General features: G+C 41.2%; 2 protein-coding genes across 2 annotated transcripts in view; one reads left to right on the plus strand and one right to left on the minus strand.

The window, feature by feature from the left end:
- LOC115476004 overlaps positions 1–6166 on the plus strand; it is a gene marked incomplete at its 5' end in the record, with an annotated part of 269698 nt that extends 263532 nt beyond the window's left edge. Inside the window, 3 exon segments of the mRNA XM_030212099.1 lie at positions 2174–2296; positions 2761–2902; positions 4650–6166. Of these exon segments, the coding sequence (XP_030067959.1) occupies positions 2174–2296; positions 2761–2902; positions 4650–4654 (270 nt within the window).
- Positions 6167–16008: 9842 nt separating this feature from the next.
- Positions 16009–21176, minus strand: RMI2 (RecQ mediated genome instability 2). Its single transcript, XM_030211923.1, has 2 exons — positions 20874–21176; positions 16009–18360 (listed from the first exon to the last, which is right to left on the minus strand). The coding sequence occupies exons 1-2, from the start codon at positions 21166–21168 to the stop codon at positions 18212–18214; spliced, it is 444 nt and encodes a 147-aa protein (XP_030067783.1). The 5' UTR covers positions 21169–21176; the 3' UTR covers positions 16009–18211.
- Positions 21177–21648: the final 472 nt, after the last annotated feature.

The following is a 21648-nucleotide window of genomic DNA, read 5'->3' on the forward strand; positions in this document are numbered from 1 at the left end:
TTGTAGAAGAAGGTAGTGGGGTGCATCAGCTTGTATTTAAGTCCTTTGCAACTGGGGTAGTGCAGGTTGAGAAATTTGCAGGATGATCTTGTGGCGTTTCTGGGAGGTAGGTCCACAAGGTTTAGCAATGTAGATTGGGGCATCTGCAGGAATGATTTTGTGTACAATGGTGCAGATCTTGAACGCAATGTGCTCCTTAAGTGGAAGCCAGTGAAGTTTCTCTCTTAGGGGTTTTGCGCTTTCATATTTGGTTTTTCCAAATATGAGTCTGGCGGCTGTATTCTGGGCAGTTTGGAGTTTTTTTGATTGTCCTTTGCACCCAGCATACAGTGCATTGCAGTAATCTAGATGGCTTATTACCATTGATTGTACCAGGGTACAGAAGATGTATCTCGGGAAGAAAGGTTTTACTCTTTTAAGTTTCCACATGGTGTAGAACATCTTTTTCGTAGTGTTTTTCACGTGTGTATCAAGAGTGAGGTTTCGGTCAATGGTGACTCCAAGAATTTTCAAGTTTTGTGAGACTGGAAGGGAACAGTATGGTGTGATTATGGTGGTGAAGTTTTTTGTGTTATGTTGTGAGGTGAGTACAAGACATTGTGTTTTTTCTGCGTTAAGTTTCAGTTGGAATGCATCTGCCCAGGTGTGCATTATTTGGAGGCTTTGGTTGATCTCGTTGGTGATTTCATTTAGATCTTGTTTGAATGGGATGTAAATTATGACATCGTCTGCAGCATAGGTCCCTGTGTGCTTTTAAAAGACAGCCTATATGAAAACGCCCATACAAAGTTACACTATATTATGCAGGGGTGGGAGAAACCGTATAATACCATACTTTAGGTTGGAGTTAGAAGATAACAAAAACAGTTTGAAGCGCGGGAGTTTTACTAGACTCAGCCCTAGCTGGTGTGAAGATGGTTTGCCACATTACATCTATGTCTTTCACTAAGTTGTGCTTTATGCGCCATATTTGTTCATATTTCTACTACTGATTTCCAGAAATTAGTTTATGCCTTTTGTTTTCACCTTTAAATTATTGTAATGTTTTGTAAACAAAACTTACAAAGACATCATTGTCACATCTTCATTAATACAAACCACAGCTGCTAGGATGAGTCTTATCCTTTATTAAAGAACTACTTTTAATTATTCATCTCCTTGGCTTTTGGAAGAGTTGTGGTGATCACGCTACTTTCTGTTCTTGAGGGTGATACTGGGCACATCAAGATTTGATAGGGTTACTCCACCGTTTTGACACTACATTGGTTTCTATTATAGCTCATGTGCTCCCCTGTTTACAAAAGCACTAGGGGTGCGGCTTCTGGGAGGGGTGCAGGCCTTACAAGGGACACATACTTTTCTCTGTTTTGAATTCCAGACCAGGGGAAGGGGCACCACTAAGTCTACCACAAAATCAAGCCCTCTATGAAGGGGGAGGGGGAACTTTGTACACCAGAATCAGCATCCCCTTTAACCACCAACACTCATTAGAGGGGATTATTTTTTTTAATGAAGTGTACATTACCAGTTAAGAATACACTAACAATTCACAAACGTTAGGGGCAAACCTACCGCGGGCTTGCCGTGTGCCAACTCAGCACCACAGGAGCCCAGTGGTACTTCTTACCCCCTCCATATGCCATTTTCGGCACTTGAAAAGTAACTTTATATTTTTAGTGCCAATGAACCAGAATCTCAGTTGCATCCCATAGCAAAGTTCCACTTAATCAGTCCCAAAGCCATGAAATTATTCACAGATTAATACAGCAAGGCCTACCTATGTGTTATAGTGAAAATAGTTTTATACATTTCTTTTCAGCTGATCCGCATCTTTGCAAACTAAGGGCCCTGTTTACTAAGCCGCACCATAGTCACGCTAGCGTTTGTAGTGCACGCTAACGCTAGAGATGCCCGTAGGAATATATGGGTGTCTCTAGTGTTTGGCTCATGCTAAAAACGCTAGTGCACCTTAGTAAATAGAGCCTCAAAATGTTCTTCTCAGTGATAAATCTATAAACAGCAAAGTGTCACACTCTGAGTCTCCTATATCTTGGTAATGTAGAATTCAGACAACATATACTGGATACAGCCTCGAAAACAAAACAGCATCCTGTCCAAATTTATGCTGAGTTTCTATAACATGCTGTAAGAACGTACCGTTTGTTTTATGCAGGTGAATGGCCAGTGCAGCTCCACACAGAAGAAATCAAAGATTTTTTCTACTGCAATTCATAGAAAAATCTGTAAAACGTTGTTCCAGGAAGCTCATTCTCCACTTCGAAACTGCTTCAGAGTTGTAAGTTCAACATTTATAGCACATGGAAGATTGCTGCATTCTTAGAGTAAAAAGAAAGGCTGCTTTTATGGAACTCTACTAGACCACATTACTAAGTTCTTATGGGATAATCTTTGCAAATGCTGGTTATTCTCAGCCAGTAAATGCTGAATAAGAAAAAGGGAAACAATACAAGAAGGAAAGACACAGGCCATATCAGTGTGATGCACGTTTTGTATTTTATTTCTCCTGATGTGTGTGTGGGGGGGGGGGTTACACTTTTTTATTGTTGTTGAAGCTTTATACTAACAGTTGAAATAGAAAAAATTCCCAACAATCGTCGGAGCAAAGTTGCAGCTGCCCCTCCGTGGCTGTTTCAGTCAATGCAGCAGTTGCCCTCTGTTTATGATTGTTAAGAGGTAGATTCTTGCCTTAAGGTAGTTATGCTAATAAACATATGACACTTTTTTTTTATCTTGATTTAGGTGGATCCTGTACCATTCTACAACATGTGCTTACATGACACAGGTGGATCTAATCAGCTAAAACGGGCCTGCAGCCTGGTGGCAGCATATGTCCACTTGTGTAACAGAAACTTTGTCCCCCTTGAAATGCCTTATCAATGCGGTAGGTTCCACGTCAGTTACAGCAAAGAAAATTCATGCTTCTTGAAATTACTTCATGTTTTAAAATCACTGCTGCTGCTTCAGTTAATCACAGTAACATGCTAAAACCAACACTGATAATTCATGTAAGTAAAAGGATCCATTATAAAAAAAAGTTTAACACTGCAACTTCAGTGTTAAGGAGGGAATTAATCAAGGAGCGGTAAAAGATCACTTTTTACTGCACCTTGATTCAGCAACCTGTGAGATTTCAGTAGATCAGGTTGCTGAATCCCATGAAAAGCAGTGCATGCAAGCCACCTCAACATTTGACCACGCTTTGATCTCCAAGGCGAGCAGAGCAGGGCCCCCGCCCACCCCCACGAGCAAAGGCTACCTTTGAAAGCATTGGGAGGCTGAGGGGTGGGGTTTTTGAGCAGGAACAAGGCCCAATTACTCCTGCCCAGTCTGGTGCCTTCAGTAATATGGCACCCCTAGTGGTTGTCATGCCATTTTACTGAAGGCAGCGGACTGGGCAGGAGGAACTGGGCCTCGCTTCTAGTAGAAGGCCACTCCTTAGACCATCAGTGCTTTCAAAGGCAGCCCCTGTGGGGAGGACCTTGCTCTGCCAACCCCTGTGAGTTTAGGGCCCTAGTGCAACTTGCAGTGTATCACTTACACGTTTTTAGGGCCCTAGTGCAACTTGCAGTGTATCACTGACACGTGCAGATATCTACTGCTTAGACATGAATCACTACTTACACATAGAAGGGATAAAGGGCCAAGACTTGCCCCCAATACATATGAGCATGGAAAACAATGTGACTTTTGTAAAAAGCACAGGCTCTAGCCGCTTTGTTGTAAAATAGAGTGACAAATTTTTAATGTTTCAACTTGGACATCCCTTTCCAGATCTAAGACTTCACTTATTTCTCCTTCTAGGCCTCAAGGAAGAAAGTCATTTAAACCAGTGGTTTTGCATCTCCTTAGGACACAGCTGACTTTTCAGAATATTCACAGTGAATCTGTATATAGAGGCATGCATGGTCCTTGTAGATAATCCTGAAAAAGCCGATGGCCTGGGTGTAACCTGAGGAGTGGGTTGAGCAGCACTGCTTTAGACAATGTGGTGCCTCAAATAAGCACAATAAAAAAGATCAGTACTAATGAAACTTGTATCACTGTGTTCCAGGAAAGATGTCAAGACATAAGGAAACGTGACTCATCTTAATATTTGTTCTAAGTAACCTCTTTTTCAGTGTTCCCTTGTTCTGTATGAGTAAATCCTTGCTTTAAAATAGTTACCTTACAATTTGCTGCTCTAATAGTTAGGAAGGTTGCTCTTGTGATGTGGACTTGAATAACTGTTTAATCCTGTTATATATAAGTTTTTGGGTTTTTTTTAGAGAGGTGTGGTAGCCGTGTTAGTCCACTCTTAAAGGTTATCAATAGAAATCAAACAAAATAAAACATGGAAAAGAAAATAAGATGATACCTTTTTTATTGGACATAACATGTATGTATTAAGTTATGTCCAGTAAAAAGGTATCATCTTATTTTCTTTTCCATGTTTTATTTTGTTTGATTTCTATTGATTTTTGTTTTTAATTGCAATTTAATATACATTACAAGCAATTATCAAGAAAAAAGTAACAAAGGGCAAACCTCTATTTCCAATAAATGCTGTTAGATGTGCAGCAGTACTCTGAGAACACGTTTGGTTTTCGTTGGCATATAATATTAAATTATATAATTTTGTTTCTTTCCAGCTTGAGAACCAACACCATGGAGCATCCGTTTGTCTGGAGGATGAGAAAGCACTTCAGTTGAGGAACAGAGAAGATATACAGTTCTGCCCCAGCTGGGAGAAGGCATCAAAGGTGTATATATAAATGGCATCCAGCTGCATGAAATCTCTGAGTATCTTAACTAGACTTGTTGGAACACAGGAGAGGAGATCACAACGAGACAGTGGCTGATCCTCAAGCCACTGTCTCCCTTTGCTTCTGGGTGGTCCTAGACTAACAGCAGACAGCCATATTTGCCCTATGGGCAGGATACATCAAGAGGAAATATTAAACTTTTTGGCACTGAATAATATAAACTAGATATCCTTACTGACAGATATTAATGAACAGGTACCTACAGTAGCTAACTCTTGGCTCAGTGGACTCCTTTGTTAAAATATAATCCAGTGTATCTTTATTTGGTTAAAGAAAATGTTTACTATTCTCAACAGCCTGAAATTTATTATAGAAATACTTGTCCTCTCAGTACTTGACTAACTGAAATCATAGTCTGACAGTCTGATATAAAAGATTACAACAGTAGTACATTTGGTATACCGCCCAAAGGTTTAGCACTAGCATCACAGGTAAAAATATAATGCATAATAGTTCAAGTAAAATTAAAGCAATATCAAAAAATAACTAATATAACAAAATATCAACACAAAAAAATCATTATGAAAAATACTTGGTAAATAACCAAGCCTTCAAAAGTTTTCTGAATTTTAAATAACCGATTCACACCTGCTGTACCACTACAACCTACTCCTGTAACAACATTTTCTAGTTCTAGAAGTGTCCTGGGTCTAAATGGTCTGCAACTATAAATATGCATAGTTCACTTTACTTTTGTCTTCCTTCACATTTTCCAAATGAACAATTTGGCATAATATTTAGACTGTTCTCAGAAATGCAACTTTATTAGCTTGCATTTTTAATTGGCTTTTTTTGTTTTGCTATATATATTTTTTTTTAAAAAGCTCAAGTTTCCTCCAACTCAGCTGTAACCAGCTGTGAAAGGCTATGTCATGCCAGAAGCATTCTGAGCTGCCCCTTAGTTTCTGCCCATTTTTAATCTGTTGTCACTACGTATAGCCCAACTGTCAAAGCAACAGTCCTTAGCCATGGAGCACAGACTACAGTTTACGTCATCTAGCAGATTATTCTTCCTCTGGCCAGTAGCTGAAATGTTGATGTAATGGATGAGTTGAGTGCACCCCACCCCACGTCAGGCACAGACCACCCAGCAGATGGCAAGTCTTAACTCAGGGCTTCCCAAACCTTATTCTGCAACTCCCACACACATAAACTACTGAATCTTCTATGTCATACCATCAGTCGGGGAAGCCCTCCTATCTTGTATTGTTCCACATCATGTATATCTTTTCTAGCCAAAAGGCACTACAGTTATTTTAAAGACACAGTAATGGCCAAAATTAACACATAGTAACTACAAAATCTGTATGTTAACTGTTGGGGACTTTCCCATTTTTTTTAAAGAGGGCAGTCCTGCAGTTAACAGATGGTCTGTGCCAGAGCTGGTGGTGGGAAGCAGGACTGGTGGTTGGGAGGCAGGGATAGTGCTGGACTGACTTGTACGGTCTGTGCCAGAGCCGGTGGTTGGGAGGCTGGGCTGGTGGAGGTGAGGATAGTGCTGGGCAGACTTATACGGTCTGTGCCAGAGCCGGTGGTTGGGAGGCGGGGATAGTGCTGGGCAGACTTATACGGTCTGTGCCCTGAAGAGCACAGGTACAAATCAAAGTAGGGTATACACAAAAAGCAGCAAATATGAGTTATCTTGTTGGGCAGACTGGATGGACCGTGCAGGTCTTTTTCTGCCGTCAGCTAATATATGTTACTATGTAACTACACAGTAAATGAGCGATGCAGTTAGCTACATCTTTTGCACTAGCATTAATTACTCTGCATTACCTGCATATTAATGGTAACATACAGTAATAACCTCCAAATTAACTGTAAGGCAGCAACCCCATCCCAAAATAGCATTTTCTACCCCACCAGCCATTCTTGTGTAAAAAAAACTTAACAGGTTAATGAATATGTCTCTTAGTTTACTGCAGACCTAGGAAGTACTTTTATATATCAAAGTATTATCCAGTTTCTCAAAATATGAATAACTTTGTACACTGTTTTACTGTAATTTGGAGAAAGCCCACTGCAGAATAGAAGCAAACGACACAACAGCAGCAGCAGTTGGAACAACAGAGTCTCAGTTGCAGCAATAATGATTTTACTTCCTTACCTTAACTTTGCAGTATTGCACTTTGACTAAATTTTCAAAAAATTAGTTTCCACACCAATACCATGAATATGCAAATTTATATGAATGGAACACACACAGCTTACATAGAAGTCTGTCATGCTCAAATCACAGCTGAAAAATAAGATGTATGTTATAGAAAACATGACCATCAGTATAGTAATTGTCATGGCACATTAAAAGCATGTTTATAACCTTGTGAAAGGCTCTTGCTAGCTCTACCAAATTAAGCTCAAATCAGTCCGGGTTTTTGTAGGCTAGGGTCCCCAAAATACAAAAGTAGTTGTACCATCATTGAGCAGCATCAAGTGTAAAAATCTAGCAAGGTCCTCCTTCTTTTTCAGTATGTTTAGCAATGTAGTTCGACTATCAAAAGTATTATAGTCTTTGTGATGGCCATTTCAAGTCTGCTGATTTGAAATGCACCATAAACTTCAACATTTGGAAATAAAAGCAGTTACAGGAAGGCTATTACAGAAATACTTGCTTCTACACCTACCCTTTCATTCTTTTAAACATGCATAATTCTTTGGATTTAGCTCACACCTTTTTCCAGGGGAAGCTCAAGGTGAGTTACATTCAGGTAGAGTAAATATTCCCTTGCCTGAGGCACTTAAGGGTTAAATGATTTGTGCAAGGTCACAAGAAAGTAACTCTATAAGGGTCAACTGAAATTGGGTGCTAGGATGATGTGCTCCAAGAATGAATTCTGTATCGGCAACTTCAGGCATTAATTATTGTCATAGAACGTCTAGCACCTGCCTGGGGTTAACCTGGAGGGTCTGTCCCAACAGTGCTCAGGCCTGCCTGCACCTGGGCACGTACTCTGTACTAGCACCCTCCACCCCACCGACTGGGTCCCACTTGCCTCTGGACGAGTCTCCCACTCTCAAGTTATTCCCCCGGTGATTTCTAGGACACTGGGGCCACACTCCCAAGGGTCCCACAGTTCCTAGAAGGCATCCACAGACCCAAACCACAAATCATCAGGATTCTTAATCAGTCCAGGACAGAGCCAATAAATGAATTATCATGAAAATTTTGAACGGTGAACGATATAAAACAGATGGAAAAGCAGCAAGCAAATAACAGGTAACTGAATAAGGATCAATATTAAAACTATTTAAACATTTTTTTTTAACTACCTGGGTAGCACATGGGACGTTTCAGGAAATTAATTGCTCACAAGTCTTGGAGCAGGGTCTCAAGGACCGTGATGTTTCTCCTCTGTTCTCCCTAGCTGAGACTACAGAAAATCCAGCACCTCCTGGCTACATTTGAACTCAAGGGCCAATCAGCACTCAGGGCACCAGCTTTGAAAGTAACTGGCCAATGGTACTGCAGATTGTCTTTCACCAAGTTTAATCTGGAAAATAAAAGTCTTTTTCTGCAACAGCTTTAAAACACAAAACAAACACCATCTGTTGGCCAATTAGGAGAAATACACTTCATGAAATAATGAATACAGTTCACAGGCTTAGGAACTCACTGTTTTGCTACAATTACCATTATAGAATACTACTGTAAAGTCAACATTTACATGGTTACACCTGAACTTAAGCACTTACACCACATCAATGCCATCAACTACACACGAATGGTAGTATCCTAAAAGCTTAGAATGCAAGTGTTTAGTGCGCCCCCTGTCCTGCCCGCATCCACCCACCTCTTTTTTTTTGTTACATTTGTACCCCGCACTTTCCCACTCATGGCAGGCTCAATGCGGCTTACATGGGGCAATGGAGGGTTAAGTGACTTGCCCAGAGTCACAAGGAGCTGCCTGTGCCTGAAGTGGGAATGCATTATAGAATTTAGGTGCCATTATGGAATAGTGCCTCAGCACAGTTAATTGTGTAACTGCAAATTAGTGGCAATTCACACCTTAATTTACACATATCCATTAATTTTTTTATAACCTACACATACAAAAAATGTGCACACAAGATTACAGAATTAGGGGATGTGGGTAATTGGGATTTGAATGCTGGCTTCCCTGGTTCTCAGCCTGCTGCTTTAACCACTATGCTATTCCACCACTCCATTTTGAAATTTTTACTGTACTGTAAATGGTGATACTAAACTATAGAAATGGCCCAAACTAAAAGCAAACCTCCACACCTTATCCAGGTTACTACTGGTTAATTTCAGATTAGCCAGACTGGGGCCCAGGGTAGAAATTTAAGAGTGAACCCCAAAGCCTACCAGCAGGCAAAACCTCCTTCAACTTTGTGCAGGCTTGGGCGCCTGGGGTAATAGCTCTGGTTGCACGTCCATCAAATGCTGGTCTGGGTGCTATTTCTGGATCCTTATTTGACATTGCATACCAACCATGTGGAGAAACTGTGATGGTACGAAGCAGAGCTGCACTTTACATCAGAGAAAGGTGCTACATTTAAAGTGTTAAGATGACAGCACATAATGAAGAGCTGCTGGTAAACCATCTTTTCAATTCAAGTCTTATATACCGTGGTTAGGGTTCAGTGCAGTTTACATCATCAGTGGGACAGAAGTTGGTACAGTGTTATAAGCTGGTACAATATTATAAGTAGGACATTGGGTTAATACAATCTTGTTGGTAAGATACAATGCGATATAACACTATAGGGTTTGAGGGTGATAGGTGTTTCATATAATAGTTCTGTAGTCCGTCAAGGGACTGAAGAGTAATGATTGCTATGTAGCAGGCTTTGGGAAGAGAAGTTTTTAGCCTCTTCCGGAACCTGAGGTACTTAGTCTCTGATCTCATGGTCCGAGGGAGGGAAGGGGTCTCAGGATTGATGATTGTTATGTGGCAGTCTTTGGAAAGAGGCAAGTTTTTAGCCTCTTCTGGAAGCCGAGGTAGTTAATCTCTGTTCTCATAGCCAGAGGGAGCGAGTTCCATAATGAGATTCCTGAAACAGGGAAGAGAGAGTTATAGATCTTCTGAAATCAGATTCCCTTGTAGAACGATAGGGCTAAGATCAATTGTTCTTTCAGTTTTTTGGAGTGAACGATACAAACAGATGAGGTATTGATCAATAGTTCAGAGGTAGCACCTTGCAGAATCTGAAAGACTAGACAGGCAGCATTAAAATTCTTTCAGCTATGGGTAACCCATGTAGTTTAGTGAGATATGATGTAACGCTAGGGTATCTTGCTGCTGTGCTCTGTATGAGATATACATATATATATTTTTTTTTACTCTTAATGCCAAAAAGTAAGACATTACAGTAGTCCAGATGTGGTAGGGATCAGCATTTGAACCAATAGCACACAGGCTTTGTGATCAAAGGATGACTTGATTAGACATAGTTTCTCATTTTAAACATTGTTTTCCTCCAAAGTTGGTTAATATGGAATGAGAATGATAGGGAGGAGTCTAGGAGGACCCCAATGCACTTTGGCTTCTGATTCAACTGGGAAGGTTCTGCCGTTGGGTAGTGTTATTGAAGTTGGGACCTCTACTCCTTGAGTTTGGAACCAAAGTTTCTTAGTTTTTTGTGCATTCAGTTTGTTTGCCAAAGCCCAGGTCTGAATCATGTTCATCCCGGTTGTTACTGATCGGATTGGATCTTGGTGTGAAGATGTCAGTGGAAGAAGAATCATGATGTCATCAGCATTCAATAGTAGTAGTAGCTCTCCTAAACCCAGATGTATGGATTTGAGGAACGACACAGGCAGCTCCTTGTGACTCTGGGCAAGTCAGTTAACCCTCCATTGCCCTATGTAAGCCACATTGAGCCTGCCATGAGTGGGAAAGTGTGGGGTACAAATGTAACAAAACAAAAAAAAAACCAAGATAGGAGAGAGTAGGGATCCTTGGGGGACACCACATTTCAGGATCCAGTAGTTGGAAAGGTGTTGAGTAGCTTCGGTTTGAGAAGAATTCGTTGAACCATTTGAGGCCTGGTCCAGTTATTCCTATTTGATTCAGGCGCTCCAGTAGCATTACATGATCCACTGAGATGTTGAACTGAAATAGTAGCAGCCGATTCCCCTTACATAGGTATTGTTCATATGTGCGGATCTGAATACAAATTGGGAGTGGTGCAAAGTAGAAAATATTTCCAGATGTTTAGAAAATTGTTTGCTAACATAGGATTCTAGCATTTTGGCAAAAAGTGGTATACTCGCCACTGGGTGATAATTTGCTATGGTGGTTATATCTAGTCCTGAGCCCTTCAGTAGTGGTGTAAGAATGATTTTGCCCATATCTGAAGAAAGAGAGCCCGAGTTTAGTAAGCTCACTGAGGCAGTTTGCTAGCCACTGAACAAACTCTGGTGCAGTGGTTTGGAACAGGAATTCCAGGCAGTAGTAAATGTGAGCATTTCAGTAGCAGTGATTTTGCAGTTGGGGGGGAGGGGGGGGAAAGAACTTCCCATATTTGGTTTGCTTTAGTTCCCTGAATTGGATCTAAACGAGAACAAGCTCCTGAATCCTAGTCTTACGTTTTCATCTGTTGGGTTGCTTTTAGTTAGGTCAGATCTGATTTGATTGATCTTTTTCTCCAAGTAGTCAACTAGTTCTTGAGCGATTTGCAACTTTAATCAGCAATCAAATCTATTCATTTAAATTATAATGAACTGCTATGTTCCAGAGTTGGCTTCAGACCCAAATTTAGGCATAGGCCATATAGGCAACTGCCTCTGGTGCAGAATTTAGATAAGCGCCAGCATGTTGCGTCAGTTTAAGCTTGGTACTACTTCGTCACAATCTATAGCTGAGCATAACTTCAATGTTGTTAAAATTCAGTATGGAGCCCACTCACCAGGGCTGGATTTCTCCTGAAGGAACTATAGGTAAGTCAGGGGGATGTTGCCGCCGCCGCCCCCCCCCCCCCCCCCCTCCTCTGGACCCATCCTGCCCAGCAATGCTATATCCTAAGTCTGCCCAAGCCTGTCGATGCCCCACCTCTTCTCTTGTGGGCTTCTTGCTACCCTGTAAACCCTTCAAGAGAAGAAGAGGGAGCAGGTTTGTGCTAGGCCTGGGCTCATTCTATAACACAATACAATTATATTTAACTTAAATGATTCCTTAGCTGAGAAGGAAAAAGCCTCAGACCTCTGTGGGTTTCTAACCCCACTACAATCTTAGGGCCCTGTTTACTAAGCTACACTATAGGTGCGTTGGCATTTTTAGCACACGCTAAAAGCTAGACACCCATAGGAATATATGGGTGTCTCTAGCATTTAACGTAGGCTAAAAACGCCAGCACACCTTAATCAGCATTAAAAACCTTCTCAAAACTTAGGGTGAAATTATTTAATTATTTTCTATTACTTTTAATAAATCTCACAAAAATATTTTGTCCAAGCAGGGTCAGACAGGGTTATGTTTGCTGAACACGGGGTTACACTAGTTTCCTGAAGCAGCAGTTTAAAAATAAGTATTGTGAAACACTGACCACCGTCAGAGCATTTGTGTGATACTGCTTTGACAAAAGAGACTTATTTTTGTGAGATTTACTAAAGTAATATAATTGAACCCTAACTTTTGAGGTTTATGCCAACAATTAGAGATAGAAACCCACAGAGGTCTCTGAGGCTCTTTCCGTCTAAGCTTTAATAGTGGTTTTTCCTAAGGAGTCAATTCAGTTAAATTTAATTATATTCATAAGGAGAACATGTCTATGAATACTTCACAGTTTGAAGGAGTAAGAAAGTTTACTAGTTACTCCTGTCCTCTACTATCATGTTTCAATAAGTATCCTGAAATTGTTCCAACAGCAACATGTTTATTCACTTATTTCAGACAACAGAAATGGCATGATTTTTATCCATTGAGTATCTGAAGCAACTCAATTCAACTACTGTGAGTGGATATAGGTGAACTAAAAAAAATAAACAGCCCTGTAAGCCTTATTAAGACTATCTTGAAACAAGGACTAATTTGAGTTTGCTATGACATGGTTGAAGAATCATGCAATTATGACTGATTTAAATTACTTTTGGAATAGTTTTAATGTTGTTTTTTTCAAGTTGAACTCAGAGTATTGTGTAGGTCAAAGAAAAATTCCTATTCTATTGCATTTGAACTTTTTATTTTTTATGAAGCCCCATGGGCCATGGGGTAAGGCAGATAAAATTAATTGAGCAGATGTTCATTGGAGTAAGAAAAATGAAAACTGCAATAATTCTAAGTACTTACACACAAATTTATGCCAGCCTTGTTCAGGGGTAAATATATTCTAGGCGGAGCTACCAAAAGCAAGTAAAAAGCACATGTATTTGAGTGAAAGGATGCATATGTCTTCGGTTGAGGCTAAGGGATTAACAGAATGAATGGTTATAGGGTTCCTCTTCCTGTACAATCCAAATATTTTTTCTTTAGGCCCTGGCAAACATGTTCCTGCTTCACTAATATTTTCTTCAACAAATGCCATTTTAAATTTGTACCACTATTCATTCTCCAGAAGCCAAATAAGTTGTGGTGAATCAAACTGAGGAACTGAGTTCAATTCCCAGCACAGGCAGCTCCTTGTGACTCTGGGCAAGTCACTTAACCCTCCATTGCCCCATGTAAGCCGCATTGAGCCTGCCATGAGTGGGAAAGCGCGGGGTACAAATGTAACAAAACAAAAAAAAAAAACTCTCTATACCCAAATTCAACTACTATTCATGTGAATGAACAGCAGGTGGCAATACCTCCTCTAAAGGGACAATACAATACAAAAAAGCAGCCCACATGAGCAAGCTATTTCTTAGATTTATTCACCACTGGAATTTGGATTTAAAGCTCACACTTTTTCAGTAGTAACTCAAGATGAGTTACATACAGTAGGCATTTCCTTGTCCTTGGGAGGGCTTACAATCTATTCTGGATCTGAGTCAATGGAGGGTTAAGTGATTTGCCCAATATCTCAAGCAGCAGCAGATCTGAACCCTGGCTTCCCTGCCTATCAATCCACTGCTCTAACCCCTAGGCTACCTCTTACATATTTACACTTCGTGCAATAAAACAATATTCATGTTTTGTTAGTCCTAGCATTTTAGGATTCTCTTTGCCCACAGAAGCCCACCAGGCTTTTATCTCAATGTGCTGTCTATAGGAAGGTATAGATTAGTTCTATACCTAATTTACTGAAGAATGAGCTACCACCAGCCTTACTTAAGGGCACATTCACTAGCAAAAGGAGTTTGAGCTCCAGTCATCTACCTTCAGAACTGTGAACAAACAAGAAGCAAAAAGGGAATATCAGACAAAAATATTCATAGACATTTTAATAACTTTTTAAAACATAGAAAGCACATAAATGGGCATTGTTTTACATGTCCGTAGAAACCCATTAATAATCCAGCTTACTCAGACAACTTCAATCTAGAGCCCAACATATTTCAGCAAACTACCTGCCTCAGGGGCTACTGAAAGATCTTGCATCCAGTTATGGCATGCTTAGGTTGAAAAAATAAAATATTCAAAACAAATTATAATTTAAAAAAACTATAAACAAAGGTAGGAAACTTTTTTATATTACCACCATATGCATGCTGAGGAACATATAAGCAGCAACTGAAAAGGTTTAACAAAAAAAAAAGGAAAGGAGATCAAGAGGGGTTTACTGCTTTTCACACTGGGGCAAACAGGAGAAATTTAAGAGCAATAAAACTTCAGCTCATAAAGAAGGAAGAAAAGCTTTAAAAACTTGACAAAGCTGAAAAGCCATAAATGTTTTAGTCTTTAGGGGGTCCTGTTTACTAAGCTGCATTGTAGGCATGCTAGCGCTTTTAGCACATGCTAACGCTAGACACACCCATATATTTCTATGGGTGTCTCTAGCATTAGCGTGCGCTAAAAACGCTAGTGCACCTTAGTAAACAGAGCCCTAGATTTGTTAGTTTTAAGCCACAACTCACCCCAAAGTGAGCAACAGCATTTTTGAACTGGCAGTCAGGGAAAACGGCATTACTATCCATTTAAAAACTGCACTATCCCCCAGTGTCTGACAGTTGCAACCTGGCTTACAGAATACCTGCAGTTATGCACCTAACTGCCTACAAATTAGACATGAGCATTTACACTGTTCCTAAAGTGAGGTATGTAACTGTAGACTTATGCTAGTATTCTAAAAGCAATTACCATTACAGAATCCACGCTCAACATCCAGACACCTAACTTTAAGAGACCTTTTGAGCATTACCTCCTCTTAGATATGTCCACATTCACCAAGCACTCCATGTAAACTACTGCATTTTGGAACAACTCAAACTTGGCTATGTGGTCTGTGCTGAACTGGTACAGAAGATCTTTTGCCTATCAGGACCTGGGAGCTTCATAGGGTATTTGATTGCCTTAAAGCTCCCAGCTGTGCTATGTCAGGAAAAAATGAGAGAATAGAAGCTACAACTATTTTCCACTTCCTACTCAGTGTATTAACAATGATAGACATAAAATGCTAATCATTCTTGCTGATCAGAAGGCATAAGCCATTTTACATTACAAAAATGTCACAGTAATAGTGACGGATAGTGCCCCATCTTGGACAGCCTTCTTGCACTGTATGCCGGGATCAGTGGCGTAGCTACCTGGCCTCCCCCAATTTCCTCTGGGACCCTGGTTTTGCTGGCAGGGGTCCCCAACCCCTGCCAGCAGAAGCTTTGTCCAGTGCGCTCTCCAGTGCTGCCACGTTGCCTGCCCTGCTCTCTCTTCCCCACATGTCCTGAACGCTCCTTTTAATGAAACTGAGCATGCTCAATCTCCACATGAGTTAGGTAAGAGAATAACTAATATGGGGAAAACATAGGGGGGGAACATGGTTGGAGGGCAATGTTTATGGGAAATAGTTTGAAATTAACGGGTTGTGTTGATGTTTTATAATACCAGGTAGCTGGATTGTCTGTACGTTGAGATAATGTAACAAGACGGACACAAAAACGGTTGTATATTTAATGGTTTGATGGTTTCAACTGTAAACATAAGAAAATATGCAATAAAAAATTTAAAGTTTAAAAAAAAAAAAAAGAGCGTGCAGGGCAGGGAACTAGGCAGCACCGGAGACCGGCGCTGGACAAAGGCTTCAGCTGGCGGGGGTTGGGGACTCCCGCCAGCCAAGGTATTTACGGAGGCAGTGGGTGGGAAGCAGCAGACCAAAATGTGCCCCCCCCCCCCACCTTAGGCTCTGGCCACGCCCGACTGGGATGAACCCTATGTGTCTATACTTTCTGCTGGGACAAAGCACTTCTACAAAAGGGGAAACAAAGTTATTACAAGCTATTAGGACATTAACACATTAGCTCTCACCATTTAACTGATAAAAACAGAAACAGTACAGCACCAGCATGAAAACTGTCTTCCCATTTCTAGCATCTGACAAGTACAGGATTTAAACCCTTGATAATTTATAGCTAGGGCTGCCAGTTCCTGGAGTTTTAAGTTGGAACGTTGGGCATTTATTTTTCAGGCAATTCAGGGGTACCAAAAATAGGCATTTATCAACTTAAGCATTTATCAACTTAAGCTATACAATACTTCTAAACATTTTCTATTGATTCAGTATTTAATTCAATTTTTCTTCTAAAAATGTTAGATCCAGTACAGCCCTAACTTTCTGACATGACAAGCAGCCCCAGAACAAAAGTAACACTTTTTTCCAGCAGTAGGGCTGAAACACCTGCTGAAGTTTAAACTATAAGGCTCAGTTATCTACAGAACCCCATATATGTCAAGCAGTTGCTTGAACTAGAGTCCATTCATTCAAAATGTTGAGGGCTGAGCCATGCAGAACTCCACAACAGAGCCCTGGGTTCATACTATAGCAGACTTATGAGTACTTAACTTCACCATCTTTTCAGCAGGTTTTGCTTTGCATGCACTCACAAATTGCTTCCCCCCTACCCTCTTTCTGCCTTCCTCCTTTTCCTCCCTCTGTTACCTGTCCGCTGATATTCTTTGGTGTGATTACCTGATTATTTCTTGTAATTTGTATTTCCTACCCGTTATTAAAATTTAATAAAAACATTTCTAAAAATGAAATAAATATTAAATATACATAATTAGACTATTTCCACATAATTAGATCATTTCCACAAATATGACATATATAAAATAAAAGCAAATATAAAACGAGAAAAATATTTACAAATACATATCAGAGGAAACAGGACTCTGCTAGAGCCAACCTACTGCAGGCAGATGGAAGGCGAGAATGGATGAAACACAGCGCACCCTGATGACTATCCATCCCTCAGAACAAGGGCAGCAACTGAACAAGAGGAGTTGATCAGAAGACAAGCTTAAAAAATATATAACTGAAAAGAATCCAACCTCCTCCACTGCTGTTCAGATGGGAGGATTTGAGAGACTGCTGCAGGTATGGGAAAGGGTTTTAAAAAGGCTAAGAGTGCTGGATATGACTATTGTTACCCGTCTTGGATAAAAGGGGGATACAAATGTAAATAAAAGAGAGGCTGAGGGTGCTACTGGGATTAGGTTGCCATTTGGCTCCAGATTTGCTGGACATTTTTGATGTATTCCTGGCTTTAACCCACTGCATGCAGAGAGGTCCCAGTCACATTTAAGACCCATGATTGCAGTTTTCTGGAAAGTACACTGGTGCATAACCTCCAGCTAAGAACTAATGCAGCAATGACTGGATATTTGAGAAGGGAACTGAAATGAGAAGGTGAAGCCTCAGATGGTTGAATGAAGGCTTAAGGCAGCTGAACCCTAACTTTGACCAAAGGTAGAATCCACAGGAGAAAATGGCAAATAAGCTATTTTCTTTGTAAATGTTCTGCAAGGAATGTTTAAAACTTGACATTCTCTTTTCTTCAAACCTATGATTGTGGAGCTAGGGTGATGTGATCACAGAATCTCACCTAGATTTGTGAGCAATTCAGCCTAGTAGCATAGGAGGTTGTGCAGAATCCTTACAAATCCTTAATTTTGGGATCAAACCGATGGATGTCTGTTTTTGGAAACATTCTATCAGAAAGATTCTTTTTATGTAGCATATAGGAGTCTTCTGAAAGGCTTCTCAAGTCTTACAAGCTTACATACAAGCTGTGTTGGTCCTTTAAAAAAAGTCACCCTACAAAAATTCCAGTTTTCTCCAGGATCAATACATCCTCTACATTCCTGCAAAATCAACAAGCATCTCTAAGCCAATTCACAGTTGCTCATACTACAACCAATCATGAAATTCCAACATTTGTTTTTGTAATCTGCCTGGAACAGAGATAAATGTATCAATTACAAACGGAAATGCATTAACCAAAAAAGTCTTGATTTCATCCAGAAGATGTATTTGCCCATTAACATTTCTCTCCACTTTGTCTGTATAGATATCTAGGGCACGTAGTTATGTAAATCCTTCACTTCCAGTTCCCACATTCTTTTGTGCAAAGGATTACAGGTAAGATCCGTCATCTTCACAGCACGCAGCACAGGTTCTGGACTACAGGACTGAACAATTCCCATTACCATCACATATTTTCCTGAAAATAAAAATAAACGTTTTTCAGCATCACTGATGTCTGTACTGTTAGTGTTACAACCCTAGGCATCAAGCATACAATATTAGGCTTCTAAGAAAACCAGAGTAACCTACACGGAGCAGATTGCTATAGCTACATCATTCTTCAAAAAGAACTGGTGTAGCATACAGAACAATTATGATTAAAACCCAAATATCAATGAACATGGGAAAGAAGAATGTTTTTGGCATTAGGATACAGCCACCAAAACTGCTGATGCTGGTCCCAAGAGAGAAAAAAAAGGGCCTTAAAACAGCCTACCAGTAGAGACCAGAAATTATGATTTCTCAATGTATGGGACAGATAATGGACAGCTAAGCGAAAGAAGGTGAGGAATCAATTAAAGACATGGGAAGAAATTAGTGATTAAGGGAATTTATATGGTCATCTACACAGAAAGTCTGAAATGCCTGCTTGATCACCATCTACTATCATTTACTACATTATCTACCTCTACACTATTCCTAAAAGCAAAAGATTTCTTGTTACTTAGGTCTTGGGCTGGTTATTCTGGCAGAAAACTAGCTTCAAAACAGTATACTGACTAGATAATTAAACCAGTTCCTTTTGAAAAGGGTTAAGATATTGTCCACACACAATTAATGCAATATGTTTCAGTGCTTTTTGTGCCCTCCCCTTTCCACCCTCTCCATATATTTAAATACATAATGGGAAAGACGGATAATCCAAAGGAAGCTACTAAAAAACAAAGTATAATCAAGTGTAAGCATGGTTATCAAACAAAACGATGAACCCCCCCCCCCCCCCCGAGCATCTTAGTACCCTTATAATTGAGTCCACATGCCATTTGATATAAACCTCATTGTTAAGCTTATAGAGTCAAGTTCTGGCCTTTTTTTCTAAAATGTAGAAAACTTCCCATTGCACAGTTCCAATGGAGCAGAGTGCCAAATTGTGCAAACCAACCAATGGGGAAAGCATGGCTCACGATATTCTTTTCAAATCCTGTATGTATCTCTTTCTCTTGTGTGGGAAAATTAGCAGGGGAGTTTATTTTGGATGTGGGGTAGTTTGAAAAACAAGGCCACATTAGTGGGGGTAGTTTGTGGGACAGTGGTAAAGTTACAAAAAGAGCAGTTAGAAGGTTTTTAGGTCAAGTTTCATGGTGTAGTTTGGGAAGTGGGGAGGGAAATAGCAATTGTCCCTGCACCCAGCAAACTGTTATTTCTAGAAACAGCAGTGCTGGGACAGTTATAGAGAATTTATTCATGGATATGGTAGCAGGTTGGGGTCATCCACCAACAGAAAAGTTCCATGTGCAATAGTCCCCTAGGCTGCTTTTCAACACTCCAGAACAAGTAGAAAGACCTCCTTCTCGCAACACATCCTCAACCACAGGTAGCCGAATTAGACCTATAATGAAAACCCACTTCCTTCCCCCACACTTACACCTATAGACACAAATACAGAAAGTGCCGACACATATAGACAACATAAAACAAACAGAAAGAGACAATAACTAAGGATCTGAAGCAGAGGCGTATCTGAACGTCAGCGGTAGGGGGGGGGCCAGAGCTAGAGTGAGGGGGCACATTATAGCCCCTGCCGCCGCCATTGCCGCCCCCCCCCGGCCACCACTGCCGCCCCCCCCTCCCCGACGCCGTCACCTACCTTTGCTGGTGGGGGACCCCAACCCCCGAGCCGAGGTCTTTTAAGTTCTTCTTCATCCTCCGTGCTGTTCAAATCCAGTTTCGGAGTCTGACATCGCAGCATGTTGTACATGCAGGACATCAGACTCACAGAAACAGAGTCTGTGAGTCTGACGTCCTGCACGTACAACGATGTCAGACTCCGAAACTGGATTCAGCAGCTTTGAACAGCACGGACGGAGGACGAAGAAGAACTTAAAAGACCTCGGCTCGGCTGGCGGGGGTTGGGGGTCCCCCGCCAGCTGAAGGAATATTTTTAAAGGCAGCGCGGCAGGAGGAAGCGGACCTCGGCTGGCGAAAGTTGGGGTCCCCCGCCAGCAAAGGCAGGCGACGGCGGGGGGGGGGGGGGGGTCCAGGGCAAAATCTGGCCCCCGTGGCCCCACGCAGATACACCCCTGATCTGAAGGCTTAGTTTGCCCAATTTTCACGCTGCTCTCTAGACTCTGACTTGCCTTCACATCTTCATGCAGCTCTGGCAGTCAAAGTATGAGCATAACAACATTAATAAGTACATAAGTAATGTCACACTGGGAAAAGACCAAGGGTCCATCGAGCCCAGCATCCTGTCCACGACAGCGGCCAATCCAGGCCAAGGGCACCTGGCAAGCTTTCCAAATGTACAAACATTCTATACATGTTATTCCTGGAATTGTGGACTAACACTTAGTAGAGCTTCTTTTTTAAACCAAAAAAGGAACTGATCAAAGAGAAACTTTTACCCTGTGAAGGGCAGTAGTTTAAAAGCTATTAAGGTAACAAACAAGTCCTCATGTTACACCGCTTCTCCGAGAGGGCTCCCGTTACCTGGAATCACACAGGGCGTTCCTTGGGGGACGGTATCCAAGCCCGAGACGGTGTAAAGGCCCGTGTCGTCCTGTAAACGCACTGTCGTACCCCGCTCAGGCCTCACCTCCAGCACCGTGCCCTGCATCCACACCACAGTCACTTCCACCGCCCCCCTTCCAACCCTGTCGAGCCAGAAGGAGGGCGGCCCCGCTGCACCTTCCGCCGACGCGCGGCAAGAGCAGCCCTTTAACATTCCCGCCAACATCTTCAATGGCGGAGAACGAAACCGGAAACCGCTTGCAGACACCTCCATGACATCTGTAATCATTAGCAGCAAGCCAAGCAACCGAAAATGGCGCCAAAAGCAGACAACGTCACTTCATACTGCCCACTAGTCCTCGCGATTGGAAACGAAGTGACGTCAGAACGTTTAAGCCAATTAGGATAATGTCTGTTTCCCCCTCCCCGCGCAGCCATCATCGCTATACACTCAAAACAAACCAAGCATACCTATGAACTACTGCATTCACATTGTCGTTCTTGTTGGTAGCATGTTTATTTAATCTACTACTACTAATACTACTATTTAGCATTTATATAGCGCTACAAAGCTCATTTATATTTTCAAACATGCCAGCTTCTGCAGTATATAGATGTACACAGAGGAAGTATTTATTTTATTTTTATTACATTTGTACCCCGCGCTTTCCCACTCATGGCAGGCTCAATGCGGCTTACATGGGGCAATGGAGGGTTAAGTGACTTGCCCAGAGTCACAAGGAGCTGCCTGTGC

The sequence above is a fragment of the Microcaecilia unicolor genome, chromosome 8, assembly GCF_901765095.1.
Source record: "Microcaecilia unicolor chromosome 8, aMicUni1.1, whole genome shotgun sequence".
NCBI classification, from domain to species: Eukaryota; Metazoa; Chordata; class Amphibia; order Gymnophiona; family Siphonopidae; genus Microcaecilia; species Microcaecilia unicolor.

What these genes read in the sequence shown, in the direction of transcription:
- RMI2 (XM_030211923.1), bottom strand. Translation starts at nt 21,168, where the DNA reads ATGGAGGTGTCTGCAAGCGGTTTCCGGTTTCGTTCTCCGCCATTGAAG. An exon ending in AACGCCCTGTGTGATTCCAG is followed by an intron (nt 18,361 to 20,873) that starts GTAACGGGAGCC and finishes TTTTATTTTCAG; the next exon opens with GAAAATATGTGATGGTAATG.